The 13,455-nt window shown below is 48.7% G+C and overlaps 1 protein-coding gene across 1 annotated transcript in view; it reads right to left on the bottom strand.

The window, feature by feature from the left end:
• Nucleotides 1-218: 218 nt before the first annotated feature.
• CDH5 (cadherin 5) overlaps nt 219-13,455 on the bottom strand; it is an 18,786-nt gene continuing 5,549 nt past the window's right edge. Inside the window, exons 4-11 of the mRNA XM_021704144.1 lie at nt 13,097-13,261; nt 12,046-12,233; nt 10,387-10,637; nt 7,163-7,305; nt 5,453-5,577; nt 5,013-5,121; nt 2,670-2,915; nt 219-1,362 (exon numbers count right to left, since the gene is read on the bottom strand). Of these exons, the coding sequence (XP_021559819.1) occupies nt 842-1,362; nt 2,670-2,915; nt 5,013-5,121; nt 5,453-5,577; nt 7,163-7,305; nt 10,387-10,637; nt 12,046-12,233; nt 13,097-13,261 (1,748 nt within the window). The 3' untranslated portion in view covers nt 219-841. The remainder of the gene's footprint in view (nt 1,363-2,669; nt 2,916-5,012; nt 5,122-5,452; nt 5,578-7,162; nt 7,306-10,386; nt 10,638-12,045; nt 12,234-13,096; nt 13,262-13,455) is intronic.

Raw genomic sequence — 13,455 nt, 5'->3', positions numbered from 1 at the left:
GGAGGCGTTGTGGATGAGTCTCAAAATGGGGGGTCACAGCTACTCCAGGCTCTCTCCAAAGGGTGTGGGTGTGGAGGTTGCCCTCACCAAGTGATCTGTCACACTTGGTCTCCACTGTCCCTCCAGGATGGATTCACAGTTGCTTCAAAATTCAACAAGCCATTTTCCTGACTTTGGTTGAATTTTCAGTGCTTAGTACAGTAGTTATGGGCGTGGCAGGCCAGCGAGGTCATTTCAGGACCCACCTTCTATAGCTGTCAAGGGGCCCCCTCCTCCTTCTTGACAGGACTGGGGAGAGGCTGGGAGTGGTAGGGGACTTGGGAGAGTGGAGGAAGTTGAAGCAGGGTAGGCTGATGGACAGTTCCAGTCTCCCGTGGGACTGGGCTGACAGAGAGTTTTGCCCCACAGGCCATGACATCCAGCGCTTTGCCTCTAGGCAGACAGGCACCAGGACCTCCCCGACCTCCCCAATCTCACCAGGGGGTTCAGGGATTTCAAGGGACTATCTCCCCCTGGAAATTGAACATAAGCTGCTTTGAGGAGCCACAGAAAGGCTTTGAGTGGGACCCGTGGTCCCAGGGGACAGGGTTATGGGTGTCCGAGCCCAGACAGAACCCCAGCCTGGATCTTCCAGCATTTGGGGGGTAGCTGTCACTGAAATATGTTCCTGGACCTTTCAGGGACCTGGAGTTTGCTACCCAAGGTGGTGAAGTCTCTGGGACCCACGAGGAAGGGCTGCTGGGCTGGGGTGTCAGTGCTACAATTTGCGGGCTCAGTGCCTGGTGTCCGACTGGCCTGAGCTGCAGTGGTTTGGGTCCCCAGACGAGAGGCCCAGGGCCCCCTAGTATACCAGCTCCTCCTGGGGGTCTGAGCGGTACAGCTCCGCCAGCATCTTGAACCTGGGCCCCCAGTCGTTGAGGAAGTCATAATCGATGTCCGAGTCGGATGAATCGGTGCCCAGGGAGCTGAGGGACTCGGCGATGGACTCGGCGCCCTCGTAGCCGTAGATGTGCAGCGTGTCGTAGGGCGGGCCGCCGCCGTCGTGGTCCGCCTCGTCCTTCTTCACCTCGATCATGGCGGCCATCTCCCCCGGCCCGCTATGCGCTGCGGCGGGCGCGTGCCGCGGCGGCTTCTGCAGCTGCGCGTAGACGGACGGCCGCGCGTCCAGCGCGGGTCGCGGGGGCTTGGCGCCGCCGTGCCGCACGGAGTTGAGCACCGACACATCGTAGCTGGTGGTGTCCATCTCGCCGCCGCCCTCCTCGTCGTAGGTGACCAGCTGCTCATGGATCTCGGGCACGCTCTTGCCGTGGGCGCGGGCCTGCTTCCGGAGCCGCCGCCGCAGGAAGATGAGGAGGGTGATCACTGCAGCGGGTCAGAGCCAGTCAGACTGGGCCCCTGCGGCTCACCTGCGTCCTCCCCTCCTCCCAGGAAATGGCCGAGCCAGCCCAGCCTCTCAGCCGACGCAGAGGTTGGTTCGGGCCAGACACTTAGTGGGTACCCGCGCCCCCTCCTCCACCTTCCATGGGTCAGAGCCAACCCCCCCCCCCCCCACCTCCATGGGACAGACCCATGATGACTTCTCTGCTTTGTTTATATTTGCTAAGGTAGTTGGGAGGTTAAGTGCAATTCTGTGTGTGGTGGTGATGTCATTATCATTATCATCACTCATTATTATTAAAAGAGGGTCTGAGTCTGGACTCTCTGCCAGGGAAGCGCCAGGATGGTGGCACACCCAGGGCGGGCACTGGCAGGAAAAGCCTGGAGCAGATAATTGCGGGTGCCCCCACAGCATCCCCGGGGCCTTTCATTTTGGTGCACAGGGCGATCCCTAACCTTCCTCTAGAGGACCGGCCCCTGCCCCATTTCAGGGCTGGTGAAGTCCAGGAGAATTTATTCCCTTGGGAGAAGCCCTCAACCATCAGCTGAGGGGAGCTGGTGGATAAACACCTGCTGTGAGTGCCCCACTGCTTCCCCATCCCAGATGGCAGGAAGCTCCGGGGACCCACACCATTAACTTGTATTGACAACTCTCCCTTCATCAGCTGCCTCCCTTCCCTGTTTCACTCCCCACTCTTCCTTCTAGGGCTTCCTGGGAGCACTTCTAAAATAAATCACTTGTACCCCAATCCTTGTCCCAGGGTCTGCTTCCCTGGGTAACCCCAAACAAAGCAAGGCCTAAAATGCTCCTAAAATTTCTGAGACCCAAACAAGGAAAAAAAAAAAAGAAAGAAATCAAGGCTGTAGGAATCCTAAAAAAGGCAGGAAAGCCACTGGAGGTGAGCTAAGCTAGAATTTTTTAAATCTTCCATTTTTTTTTTTTCCAAAAGAGGTATTTTTTCCAAAATTGTGTTCATGTAAATAAATGCCTAGAACGGTGCCTGGAATGTAGTAAGTGCTCAAAATGTATAAATTGAATGAATGAATGTTATATATGTAAAGTATTTTAAAGTGTGGGAAGGGCCATGAACTCTCCCTTTCCCCACTTCTACCCCCACCCTTAGGATGCAGGCATCCAGGGAGATAGAGCTTCTATCCCTGTGTCCTGCTATGGAACCCTGAGGCCCAGGGTGGGATATGGGCTGGAGGCAGAGTTGCCCCTTGGATCTCTGGTCTCTTCCTCCTCCTCTGAAGCGCCCCCAGTGTCCCTCCCCACCCTCCTGGGCACTGACCTGTGATGGTGAGGATGCAGAGGAAGATGGCTACCAGGACCTGGATGCTGACGCCTGCCTGGCCTGCCATCTCCTCACAGTAGGTGAACTCGCCATGCTCGTTGCACTTGCAAATGGTCACGACCAGCGTGCTGGTGCTTGTGAGGCTCGGCCTCCCATTGTCTGAGATGAGCACAGGCAGGTGGTGGACTTTGGCACGCTCCCGGTCAAACTGTCCATACTTGACTGTGATGTTGGCTGTGTTATCTGGAAACACCAGGGCTTCAGAGTCAGGCTCTGCTATCCAGAGTGCCTGTCTGCTCATCCACACTGACAGTGTGGCCTGCCTCCTCCAGGGAGGCCTCCATGACTGTGCCAGCCCACATGCAGCCTGGGCTGCTTCTCCGCCCTTTGCATGCCCTGCCTCAGTGCGGGTCTGTTCCTCCAGAGAGGGGATATGTTGGGCAGTGGCTTTGACCTAGCCTCTAAGAATGGCTTGGCCCAAATGTAAAATCCTCGCTTTCTGTTTCTGTGAGCAACCCATATGTCTGACCCCCACCTCCTCTTCCCTAACCCTGCTCCATTAACAGGTGGTTATCTTTTGGCTCAATTCATGCATTATACCAAGCTTCGACAATGGGGGAAAAGAAAGTGTTTAAAAGTCTTTTAGCACTGGGCTAATTTTGAAGGCTGTTTCTGCCATTCCTGAAAATCCACCAAAAAGTGAAAACAAAGCACTTGTTCCCTGGGGCACGGAGGGAGTGATGACATGGGTAACTGAGGATTTCCTGGGTAGGCTGGATGGAACCGGGAATGTGCTCTGGCCCAAATATTGGCTCTCCTTCCCAGCTCCAATCAGTGGTTCCACATACAGAAGAATCCCCCGGAGAGCTTTTTAAGCATGCTGATTTTCAGAACCCTGCTCTCCCTTCCCCTCCATATCCCTCCCCTCAGCCCCCCTCCCCCTCTCACATTTCAGATTCAATGGCTCTGGGCAGGCAGAGGCCAGATAGTTTGCCTTTTGCAGGCTCCTGGGAAGTTATAATGCTGGCGGTCAGAGGATTTAGGGATTCCCTGCTCCAGGATTTATCTAGCCCCTCGGGATCAGCTCACTCAGGAAGCTGGTCAAAAGCAAAGGAGTCCATCATTTACATTTCAAATGAAAGCTAATTACATTTTGTTATTAAGTAACTATGTCTATTATAATCGAAAATAATAGCTATATGGCCACTGATACTTTATGAGAGAAATGAGTTTTCTCACTATACTCATTTACTATCATAATAGGACATTCATGTTGTAAGTGAATCTGGCACTGATAGGCTTGCCTCCTGGTTGTACATAGGGTGCCTCTGGGGTGGCACTTAAACTTTCTATCCCAGTGCAGACCTTCTCTGAAGTAGGATTGAGGTGAACATGGGGGGATGGGGTGACACGTATTTTTGCCACATTGTTTACTGCTAAAGACAGCTGAGCAATTGAATGGTCTGTCATTGACTGCCAACACATCATGGCCGCCTTTCCCATCCCACAGGAGGCTCCTTAAGGATGGGTCTGTGGCTGATCCCCTGGGTCTGCCTCACACTGACCTTCCTCACAGGTGGCAGTGGCTGTTCCGTACAGGGATCCTCAGGTACAGGGATCCTCACTGGCAAAACCTCAGTTTTGCCAATCAGAGACAGGCAGGAATTCCGCCTTGCGGTGGGTGAAGGATGGCTCTATTGAGGCCCAAGAGGGATTTTTCTCTGTTTTTCTCAGGAAGCTGGTGAAGCCATGGAAGCCTGTCTACTTTTGGCTAGAGTTCAACCAACTCAGCATCATCATTCTTGTAAGCATATGCTCATCAGAAGCTCTGATCAGCCATTACTGACATCCCAGCCTCTGGGCTGTGAGGAGTGGACCAGATGGTGTCCTGGGGCCACCTGGTGGTAAGTAGTCATTGTAGCTGAATTAAGACAAAGTTCACTGTATTCTTGGCATTTGGGATTTCACATTTCCAATTTAGACTCTTTGGTAGTGACCTCAAAGTTCATAGAGAATTTGCAGTTGTGCTGAGCATAGAGATCCGGTGTGGAAAGGAATCCCTTGGCTCGTTAGTGAACTGAGCAAGTGTCTGCTCCCTATATCTATTCTATATTCCTTGCCGACCTGAGCATCTTCTGGGGAGTGTGGACTTGGCAGTTTGGCCAGGGCAGCTCTGACCATGGCACAGACCAGTAAGGAGTTGTACAAAATATCCCATAACTTGAAGACCTCAGTCAGGACCTGCTCCCCCATTTGTTGGCTTGGTCTTTGATATTGGTGCTTCCAGACTCCAATAACCCTGCCCCTGCCAGAAGCCAGGCTGACTACTTTGATGCATACCGTGATTATCTGTAAGGGTGAAGTTGCTGTCCTCGGTGCTCAGGGAGAATTTGAATTTCACATCTCGTGGCGTTATGTCCTTGTCTATTGCCGAGATTTGCACGACCAGCTGCAGTATGGAAGATGGGGGACAGTCAGTGGGCGTGTTGGGTGGCTGGGGGGTTAGTGGTGGTGACTTTGGGTTCAGACCTGACCATGGCTGCATTTCACCTGCAACACTAACCTAAATGGTCTCCACAAAGCCACTCTTTGGACCACCCTCCTCACACATCCCCTCTGGGCCTCAGTTTCTCGTGGGGATATCAATCCCTTTCCTCAAGGCTGTCGTGCAGGGTACATTAAGCTCAGTGAAATGCCGGCTGGCTGTGGGTAGGAGGTGCTGCCTCTCAGCCTGTCCTCAGTGGGTGTGCCCCCCCCCCCCCAAACCGGGCCCGACCCACCTTGCCCTGGGCAGCGTTCTCACACACTCTGGGCTCATAGGGCTGGGCGAACTCTGGAGGGTTGTCATTCTCATCCAAAATTTCGATGTGGACTTGCACAATGGATTCTTTGCCTGTGGGGTACCCTGCAGGGGGTGGAAAGGGCTCATGATGCCAGCCCCAGAGATAGAAGGTATGTGGATGGGGAATCCTGGAGGGGTGCCCTTTTTGCAGGAAGAGGGGATAGGGACCTCTGGAAGAGAGACCAGGGATGGCATTCTGGATGAAAGGGTGGAAGAGGAGAGAGGGGGGGGGCATCAAGCTTCATGCACAGGGATGTTTACTAAAGAGTTACTTGTAAGAATCAAAAAGTTAGACAATGCAAACCAATTAAAGAAGGTTTTAATTAAATTAACAATCAAATTGATCCAATAGTTTAAGTAATTACTTTAAATAAAAGTAATTTATCTAAATCAATAAAATTAATCACAAATAATTAAAAGGTAAACAACGTAAATGAGATGGGGTTAACAAATTAAACCACTTTAAAAGAATGGAATGTGTGGCCATTTACAATGCCCATGGAAATTATATTTAAAAATTGTAATAAAAAAAGATATTTTAGTGCCATGAGAAAATAGTTCTGGACTAAGGTTAAGTAAAAATGCAGGATATGATATTTATATAAATATGATGATCTCAGTTATATAAAAATATGTATAGAAAAATAAAAGACCGGAGAAAGTACACTAAAGTGCTAACAGTAATTATCTCCGTGTGGTGGGATTATGAGGGGATGCTTTTCTTCTCTTTTTCTGTATTTTCTCTCATATCTTAAAATGAACAACAAACTATTACTTTTAAAGTTTAAAAATTGTGTGAATGAGATTAGATGGGGAAGAAAGGGCAAAGACTGATCTGGAAAACATGCGGGAGCCCATTGCAGTTGGGGCTTGACTGCCATGCGGGGAGATGATAAGTCTCAGAAGTGCAATAGGAGGCAGGGGCCCTCTAGGGTAGCACCAGGAGGGCCTTGGTCAAGTCACCCGCCCCTCTGAACCCTGGTGGTCTCCTGGGTAAGGCAGGCATATTAATCCGTCTCCTGGAGGGCAGCTGCGATTTTTCTCATGTTAAGTTTTATAAGGATGCAAAACTCCAATACTTGCCTTTCCCTCTGGCAAAAGTTACACTAAGCTGGAGAACCTAATAGTCTTGAAGTTGGAGGGTACTTCAGATTTTGAATTCAACCCACTGACCGGCATATAAATCATCTCCCTCCCCTCCCAGCGAACAGTCTTTTCCAAACATCCATGATAATAAAAATCATGTGGTATTTGTTTGATGTACACTCCTTGGCCCCATTTCTAGATCACTGGACCAGAACCTCCAGAGAAGGCTCTGTGTTTAAAAGGTGTCTTAGGTGATTCTCATCACAGGGACGTCTAGCAGGCTGTTTTATGACTGTGCTTCTTAAACTGGAATGTGCATGAGATTCCAATTCAGTCTGGGGGGTGGCCCAAGATTCTACTCTCCCAACAAGGTCTCAGGTGATGTGGTTGCTGCTGGTCCATGAACAACTTGGAGATGGAGGCTCTATAGTTATTCCAGCCAAGTGGTGCTTCAGCAGGAGCTTATAATACCTCCAGAGATTGAGATGACAGATTGTGCCTATTTTGAAGGAATGAGGGAAAGGAGAAAAGCCCAGGTCCCCTGGCATATGGGGCCACTCACCACTAGAATCCAGTTCTTTGGCCTCCACTGTCAGGTTATACCAGGGGTAGATTTCTCTGTCCAATTCTTTCTCATTGTAAATGTTCCCTTGCTTGGTTATTCGGAAGAACTGGCCCTTGTCACTGGTCTTACGGATGGAATATCTGCCAGGGGAGAGAAATTCATGGTTTTCCATTGTTCTTTGCTGAGTGCAAACTTCTCAGCATGACTGATGAGGCCCTTCAGGATCTATCCCTTGCAGCCCCTCCATCCTCCTCTCACTGCTCATTGTGTTCTACCACCTAGCGGGATGCAGAGTGGTGGGATAATCCCATCTATTTTAGCAATGCTACCCGGGCTGAGCTGAAGGTGGTGCCTTAAGACTCCCTCGGTAGCACTTTGAAAGCTGAGGCAGGAGGTGCTTTAATCCAGTACACCAGAGCTGGGGTTGGTTTTTGTGATAATGAAAAGATAGCACTGGGTGTTATATGCAACTAATGAATCATTGAACACTATATCAAAAACTAATGATGTATTGTATGTTGGCTAATTGAACATAATAAAAAAAAAAGAAAAGATAGCTGGACTGGAGCCAGGAAGAAATAAAAAAGGAGCTAGAATAGATAGGAAATAATTGAAAATAAATTAAGTTTATGAAGTAAAAATTTGAAAAGTTCTTCCAGAAATCAAGAAAAAGGTGTGAAGAAATGAGAGATGAATGTATATGAGATATATAACGCATAATATATAACATATATATTTGCTGCTAATGATGAAAATTCCAGAACCAATAGAACAGAAGAAATAACAAAAGATACACTAAAAGAAAACTTTCCTGATCTTAAGAAAGGCTCAAGTCTACAGATTAAAAGAAGTCATTAGTATCAGGCATAATTTTCCAAAAGAGATCAATGTTTACCTGTATCCTGATGACACTTTTGAATTTCAAGGCTATGTGAGGGAACTGAACAGAGTCCAGACAGAAAAATATGTTCTTGTGAAGAAAATCAGATTCACCTGAGATGTCCCCACAAAATTAAATGCTAGAAACATTGATAGTATTTTTGAAGTGAAGTTTCTATACTCTGAGGATTATAGGAGCACATCTGGTGTTATTAACATAAGAAGGCAAAGGAACTAAGGTATTTGTAAACATACCAGAACTCAGGAAGTGTGTCACCCATAGAGGTGGGTCCTGAAAATTTTTTATGAAAACTTAACTTCATCCAACTAAGAAATACAAAGAAAAAGCCTTCTTTGGGGAGGAATTAAAATGAAATGATTTATTTCTTTATCATACATAGGAAAGCAATTGTGTGTCTGTGTGTGTGTATGTGTGTGATATTTTAAAGTAGAAAATGTCCAGGAAAACATTTTTAATTTTACAGGTAGAAGTCAGTCTCATTGGTAGAAGTAAAAATGAATGTATTCCATTCAAACATCCAGGAGAAAAAAAATGAAAACAAAATAGAGTCTATAGCAAATATGGGGGAAAAGAAAAAAACCATAAAGTTTGAGAAATGAGAAATGTGTAACAAGATAAAAAAAGTAAGATCAAGCATATCATTTATGATACAAATGTAAATAGGTTAAACCCAAAGCATCTCAGTTTAGATTAAAAAGCAAAACCAACTACCTTCTATTTTCGAGAGACAACTTAATGCCAAGTGAAAAGCAGAAGTTAGAAAAGTTGAAAGTACGGGTTGGAAAACTTCTATCAGGCAAAGATAAGTAATAAGAAAACAGGACCGACAAACTTGACATCAGGCAGTGTGGAGCTAAAGGTAAGGTATTTAGCAGAACAAATTGGGTAACTTCATAGGGATAAAAGTTACAAGTCATAATGAAGGTAAAATAGTTATGAACCCTTGTGAATAGAAAAATTAAAATATATAAAGCAAAATCTTAGGTATTCTAGAAAAAATGAATGCAAACACAGTTGTATTGTATCCCAGAACAAGTTAAAGCAAAAACAAAAAATACCCTACCACTGGTAAATGGAAAGAAAAACATCAAATCAATCTCTTAAATAAATTCTTGGATCAATAAAGAAATAAAAATTATCATTACAGTCTATTTACAATAGAACGGCCATGAAAACTGTAGTAGTCCCAGAGCTTGTGTGATGTGGCCCAAATCTCCATTTTTGGGGACATGTTTTTTGACCTTAGTAAGAAGACCTAATATCATAGAAATACTAAGTCTCCCTGAATTGGTATAACACAATTCTCATTAGAATTCTAATTTTTTTTAAAACAGATAAAATATTTTTATAATTCATATGAAAGAGTGAATGTTTGAGAATGCATAAAAGCTGTAGAAAGTAAAAAAACAGTGAGGGAGGGACTTGGCTTATATCTGCTAAGTTTTAGTATAAAGCTGCTGCAATAAAACAGAATGGCTTTGCCACAGAACAGTGGACAGAATAGAGGATTCAGAAATAGATTCGTGTATATTATATAACAAAGGTGGGAAAATGAGGACTTACTTAATAAATGGTGCTAGCGCAATTGGTTACCCCTCTGGAATAAAATGAGATTGGATTAAAATCAACTGCTACATGGCTCTAGAATGTATGAGTTAGATGAATATTTTTGGTCCCAGAGGGTAGGGGCAAGGAGTCTAGTGGAGATAGAACAGGTGGTGATAAAATGGGTGTGGTGTGATCCAAAACATTTTAAAAACAATCAAAACCCCCGAACAGATAGACAGACAGACAGACACAACAAATCCCCCATGAATGTACATAGATGTTTGTGTAGTCATGAAGAAAAGGTGTGACAGGACCACCTCAAACCATGAACATGAGTGGGGTTTATTGATGTTTTCTTTGTCGATCTTTGTGTTCTTTCACTGTGAAATGAACACTTTCTCCTTTTGTGGTTTTGGGAAGGCAAATTTAGTAAAACATATTTAGTGGAGGGGTTTCTCAGTTGGTTACCCTCTTGGCCATCTGATCTCCCTAGATGGACCTGTGGGAGCCGCTGTAAGGTAGAGCAGCCCTGGACAGTTCTAGTGGCCAGGACCATGCTGGGTGGGGTGCCTGGGCAAGACAGGATCCCACCTGGCCCCTCGCGTCAGTGGAAGAGCTTGGGCTTCTAGTCCTGCCTCTGCCATGTCCCATGTATGTGCCAGGAGAAGCCGTTTTCCCCATTTGAGTCCTGGTGTCAGTCCACCAAGTGTTAAGAACCTCAATGCCGGGATCGTCATGGTCATCACCACCCTTACGCCCTCTACCCGCTTACCCAATGCTCCGCCGAGCTGCGTCAGGGTCTGTGGCCAGCACTGAGCCAATCAGAGGTTTCTTCTGGTTCTCCCGCAGCTGGAAGTGGTAGAAGGACTGCTTGAAGATGGGGGGCTCGTCCACATCTGTGACGTTGATGATGACACGGGCGGTTTTTCGGATGGAGACGCTGCTCAGGTAGTGGAGGTTGATGGTGGGGTCTGTGGCCTCTATGGTGAAGGTGTATTGCTGAATGTATTCGTAGTCCAGGGGCTGTGGAAGGGACAAGTATGGCGAGTACCTGCTCTGAGCCAAGCATGTGACATGTGATCTTCACAGCAACCCCACAAGTTTTACAGATGGGAGGGGTAGCTGTGGCCCAGAGAAGCGGTGTTTCCAGGGTCATCAAGAGGAGGGAAGGGGAGAGCGGCTGGGGCTCGCTGGCTATCTTCGGCTGCCCCCCCCCACTGCATCTCAGCAGCCTCGGGGCTGCCTCCCAACCCTAGCTCTGTGACTGGCCCTGTTCTAAGTGTTGAGGACACCCAGTGGGTAAGCCACAGTCCTGCTCTCTAGGGGATCACAGCTAGTCGTTCTATCCACAGCTCCTTAACAATGTGCCTTTTCCTTATGTCTTTGCTCAAGATGCTTCTCCTGCCTTTACCCACTTAGCACACTCCTACTCACCCCTCAAGAAGACAGATCCGAAGGTAATCACATCTTCTCAGAACCTGTCCTGCCCCCCTGACATAGGCAGTTGCTCCCTGCATGGGTAGCTGGAGCACTTACGTGTGGCTACCCTGTTGGTCTATGCGTGTCTTCCCCACTCACTGGGAGCTTCGGTGCTGTGGAGGTTGTATGAGTCCCCTGGGTGCCTCCAGTCCCCAGTGCAGGACTGGAGCAGGGACAGCCTCAGGAGAGTGCTCCTGGGGGAATGGCCCAGCTCAGGCAGGGGGGTTCTAGAATGTCCCCTTTGAGATGGGTCATCCCCGGCCCAGGTAGCCCCAGTCCTCGGCATGACCATTCTAGAGGCATTTTGTGTCCCTTCCCTCCTCTTCCAGATACAGTTGGTCTGACTGCTTTGTCTGCAGTAGCCACTGCCAGTGGCCACCCCCACCCCCACAGCACTCATTGCTTCCTTCCCTGCCATGGCTGTCTGCTGCAAGTGCCTATAACACTACTGGGGCTCTCCGTGACGCGGGTGCCCAGGGCAGGCCAGAAAGTGCAAGAGTGAAAGCCCCCTGGAGCCCTCAGCCAACCCCACAGCTCCCTCCCACTCAGCTCCTGCAACTCTGAGGCCTATTCCAAACCATTCCTCAGATGTCCCCGGTGGGACTGTGCCCCCCTTGCCCGCAGTGATAACCTGATAGTTAGGGAGCCTGTGTTCTTCCCTTTATGTGGCACTGCCCCTGGGACGTCACTTCCCAAGTAAATGATTTACACCCAAATCCTTGCCTAAAGGTCTGCCTCTGGGGTAACCCAGCCTAAGGCACTGACCCTTCTCTCCTGGCTCCCCTTTCCCAGCTCTGGGGTCACAAGCTGTAAGAGCGCAAGGCTAGCTCTGAGCTGACCCAGAATGGACACCTTTGATGGCCTCTGACCTTGTGGTAGCCCCTGGATGAGTCCTGGGAATGCGGGGAGCCCCAAACCCCACATCTGATGTCATCGCTGCATGCCTACAAACCTTCATGGGCTTGATGATGCCCTCGTTGTGGTTGGGGTCCGTCTCGATGGTGAAGGTGTCCCTGTATTCACCCTGCACGATGCTGTACTTGGTCATCCGGTTCTGGGGCTCGTCTGGGTCCTCAACGAACAGAGAGCCCAGGGAGCTGCCCACACGGATGTCTTCAGGCACGGCGAATGTGTACTTGGCTGATGCAAATAGGGTGCCCCCAAGGGCATTGGGTTAATGAGATAGACCCTTATATTATCCTAATACATTTTTATACAGGAAATGGGCACAATAAAATAATAATAATAGTAATACAACCTCTGGAATTTGGGGTCCCAAGGCAAAGAGGTTCTGCTCTATCTGTCCTTCTATCCATCCATCCATTTAACAAATAGTAATTGAGCACCTACTGTATGCTAGGTACTCTGCTAGGGGACCTATCATTTGTCAAGAGAGACAAGTTCTACCTTTAGCGAGCTTCTGTCATGTACTATAGTGAGGCCACTTCAGGTTGTCCTTGGGGTGGCTGAGCCTCTGAATTACACCTCAGCACTGGAGGGTATAAATGATGAACCGTCTGACTTTCCTCCCCAGCCCTAACCAAGGCATGGGAAAAGCTCTTGTCAGACACTTTTTATGGGGAGAGACTCAAGTCTGTGGTTGGGCTCAGGGCCCAGCCTCAGCTCTGGATTTGGAATTTTGCCATACCCCTGTTCACCAGCTCACAGGGATTTTCTAGCTAGGGCCTGGATTTTTCTGAGCCTGTAGAAACTGGGTGAAACTATTCCTCTCTGGTAGTGGGATTCAGGGCACGGTGGTGGCACACAGCAGGGAGCATGATTTCCCTGTGGCCTGTGAGGGCACTGTGGCGGGTGGCATTTGGACAGCCTTGGGAATGTGTGCAGGGATGGGGAGCAGAGCCTCTGCCTGCAAGAGGGCCTTTGGACCCACCCTGGGGTCAAGGAACAGAGGGACACTGGGCTTCTCCACAAGATCCCCCAGGTCACTGAATCTGTATTCTCCCAACCCCCGTCCTCCCCAGGACCCTGGGAGAAAAGCTCACGCTGGGTAAAGATGGGGAAATTGTCATTGATGTCCTGCAGAGTGATCAGCACCGTAGCTGTGCCTGACTCCCCACGGAGGCCCTGGGCATCTCGCGCTTCCACCACGATTTCATACTTGGCCTGCACCTCTCGGTCCAAGGATTTGGTTGTCGTGAAAATGAGTCCTGCAAAAAGTGTGCCAGCAGCAGACATGTTACTTGGAGGGCTTTTAGAAAATACTGGTGCCTGGGCCCTATCCGGAGAGCACTCCCTGACTTAAAAGCTCCCCAGGTGATTCCACTGTGCAGCCAGGGCTGAGAACTGCTGGCCAACCCCCCCCCCCCCCCCCCCCCCCCCCCCCACCCCCCCCCCCTCCCGC

The sequence above is a fragment of the Neomonachus schauinslandi genome, chromosome 16 (assembly GCF_002201575.2).
Source record: "Neomonachus schauinslandi chromosome 16, ASM220157v2, whole genome shotgun sequence".
In the NCBI taxonomy this organism is placed as follows: domain Eukaryota; kingdom Metazoa; phylum Chordata; class Mammalia; order Carnivora; family Phocidae; genus Neomonachus; species Neomonachus schauinslandi.
The sequence above is the reverse complement of the archived record's forward strand: the minus strand, read 5'-3'. Positions and strand labels throughout refer to the sequence as shown.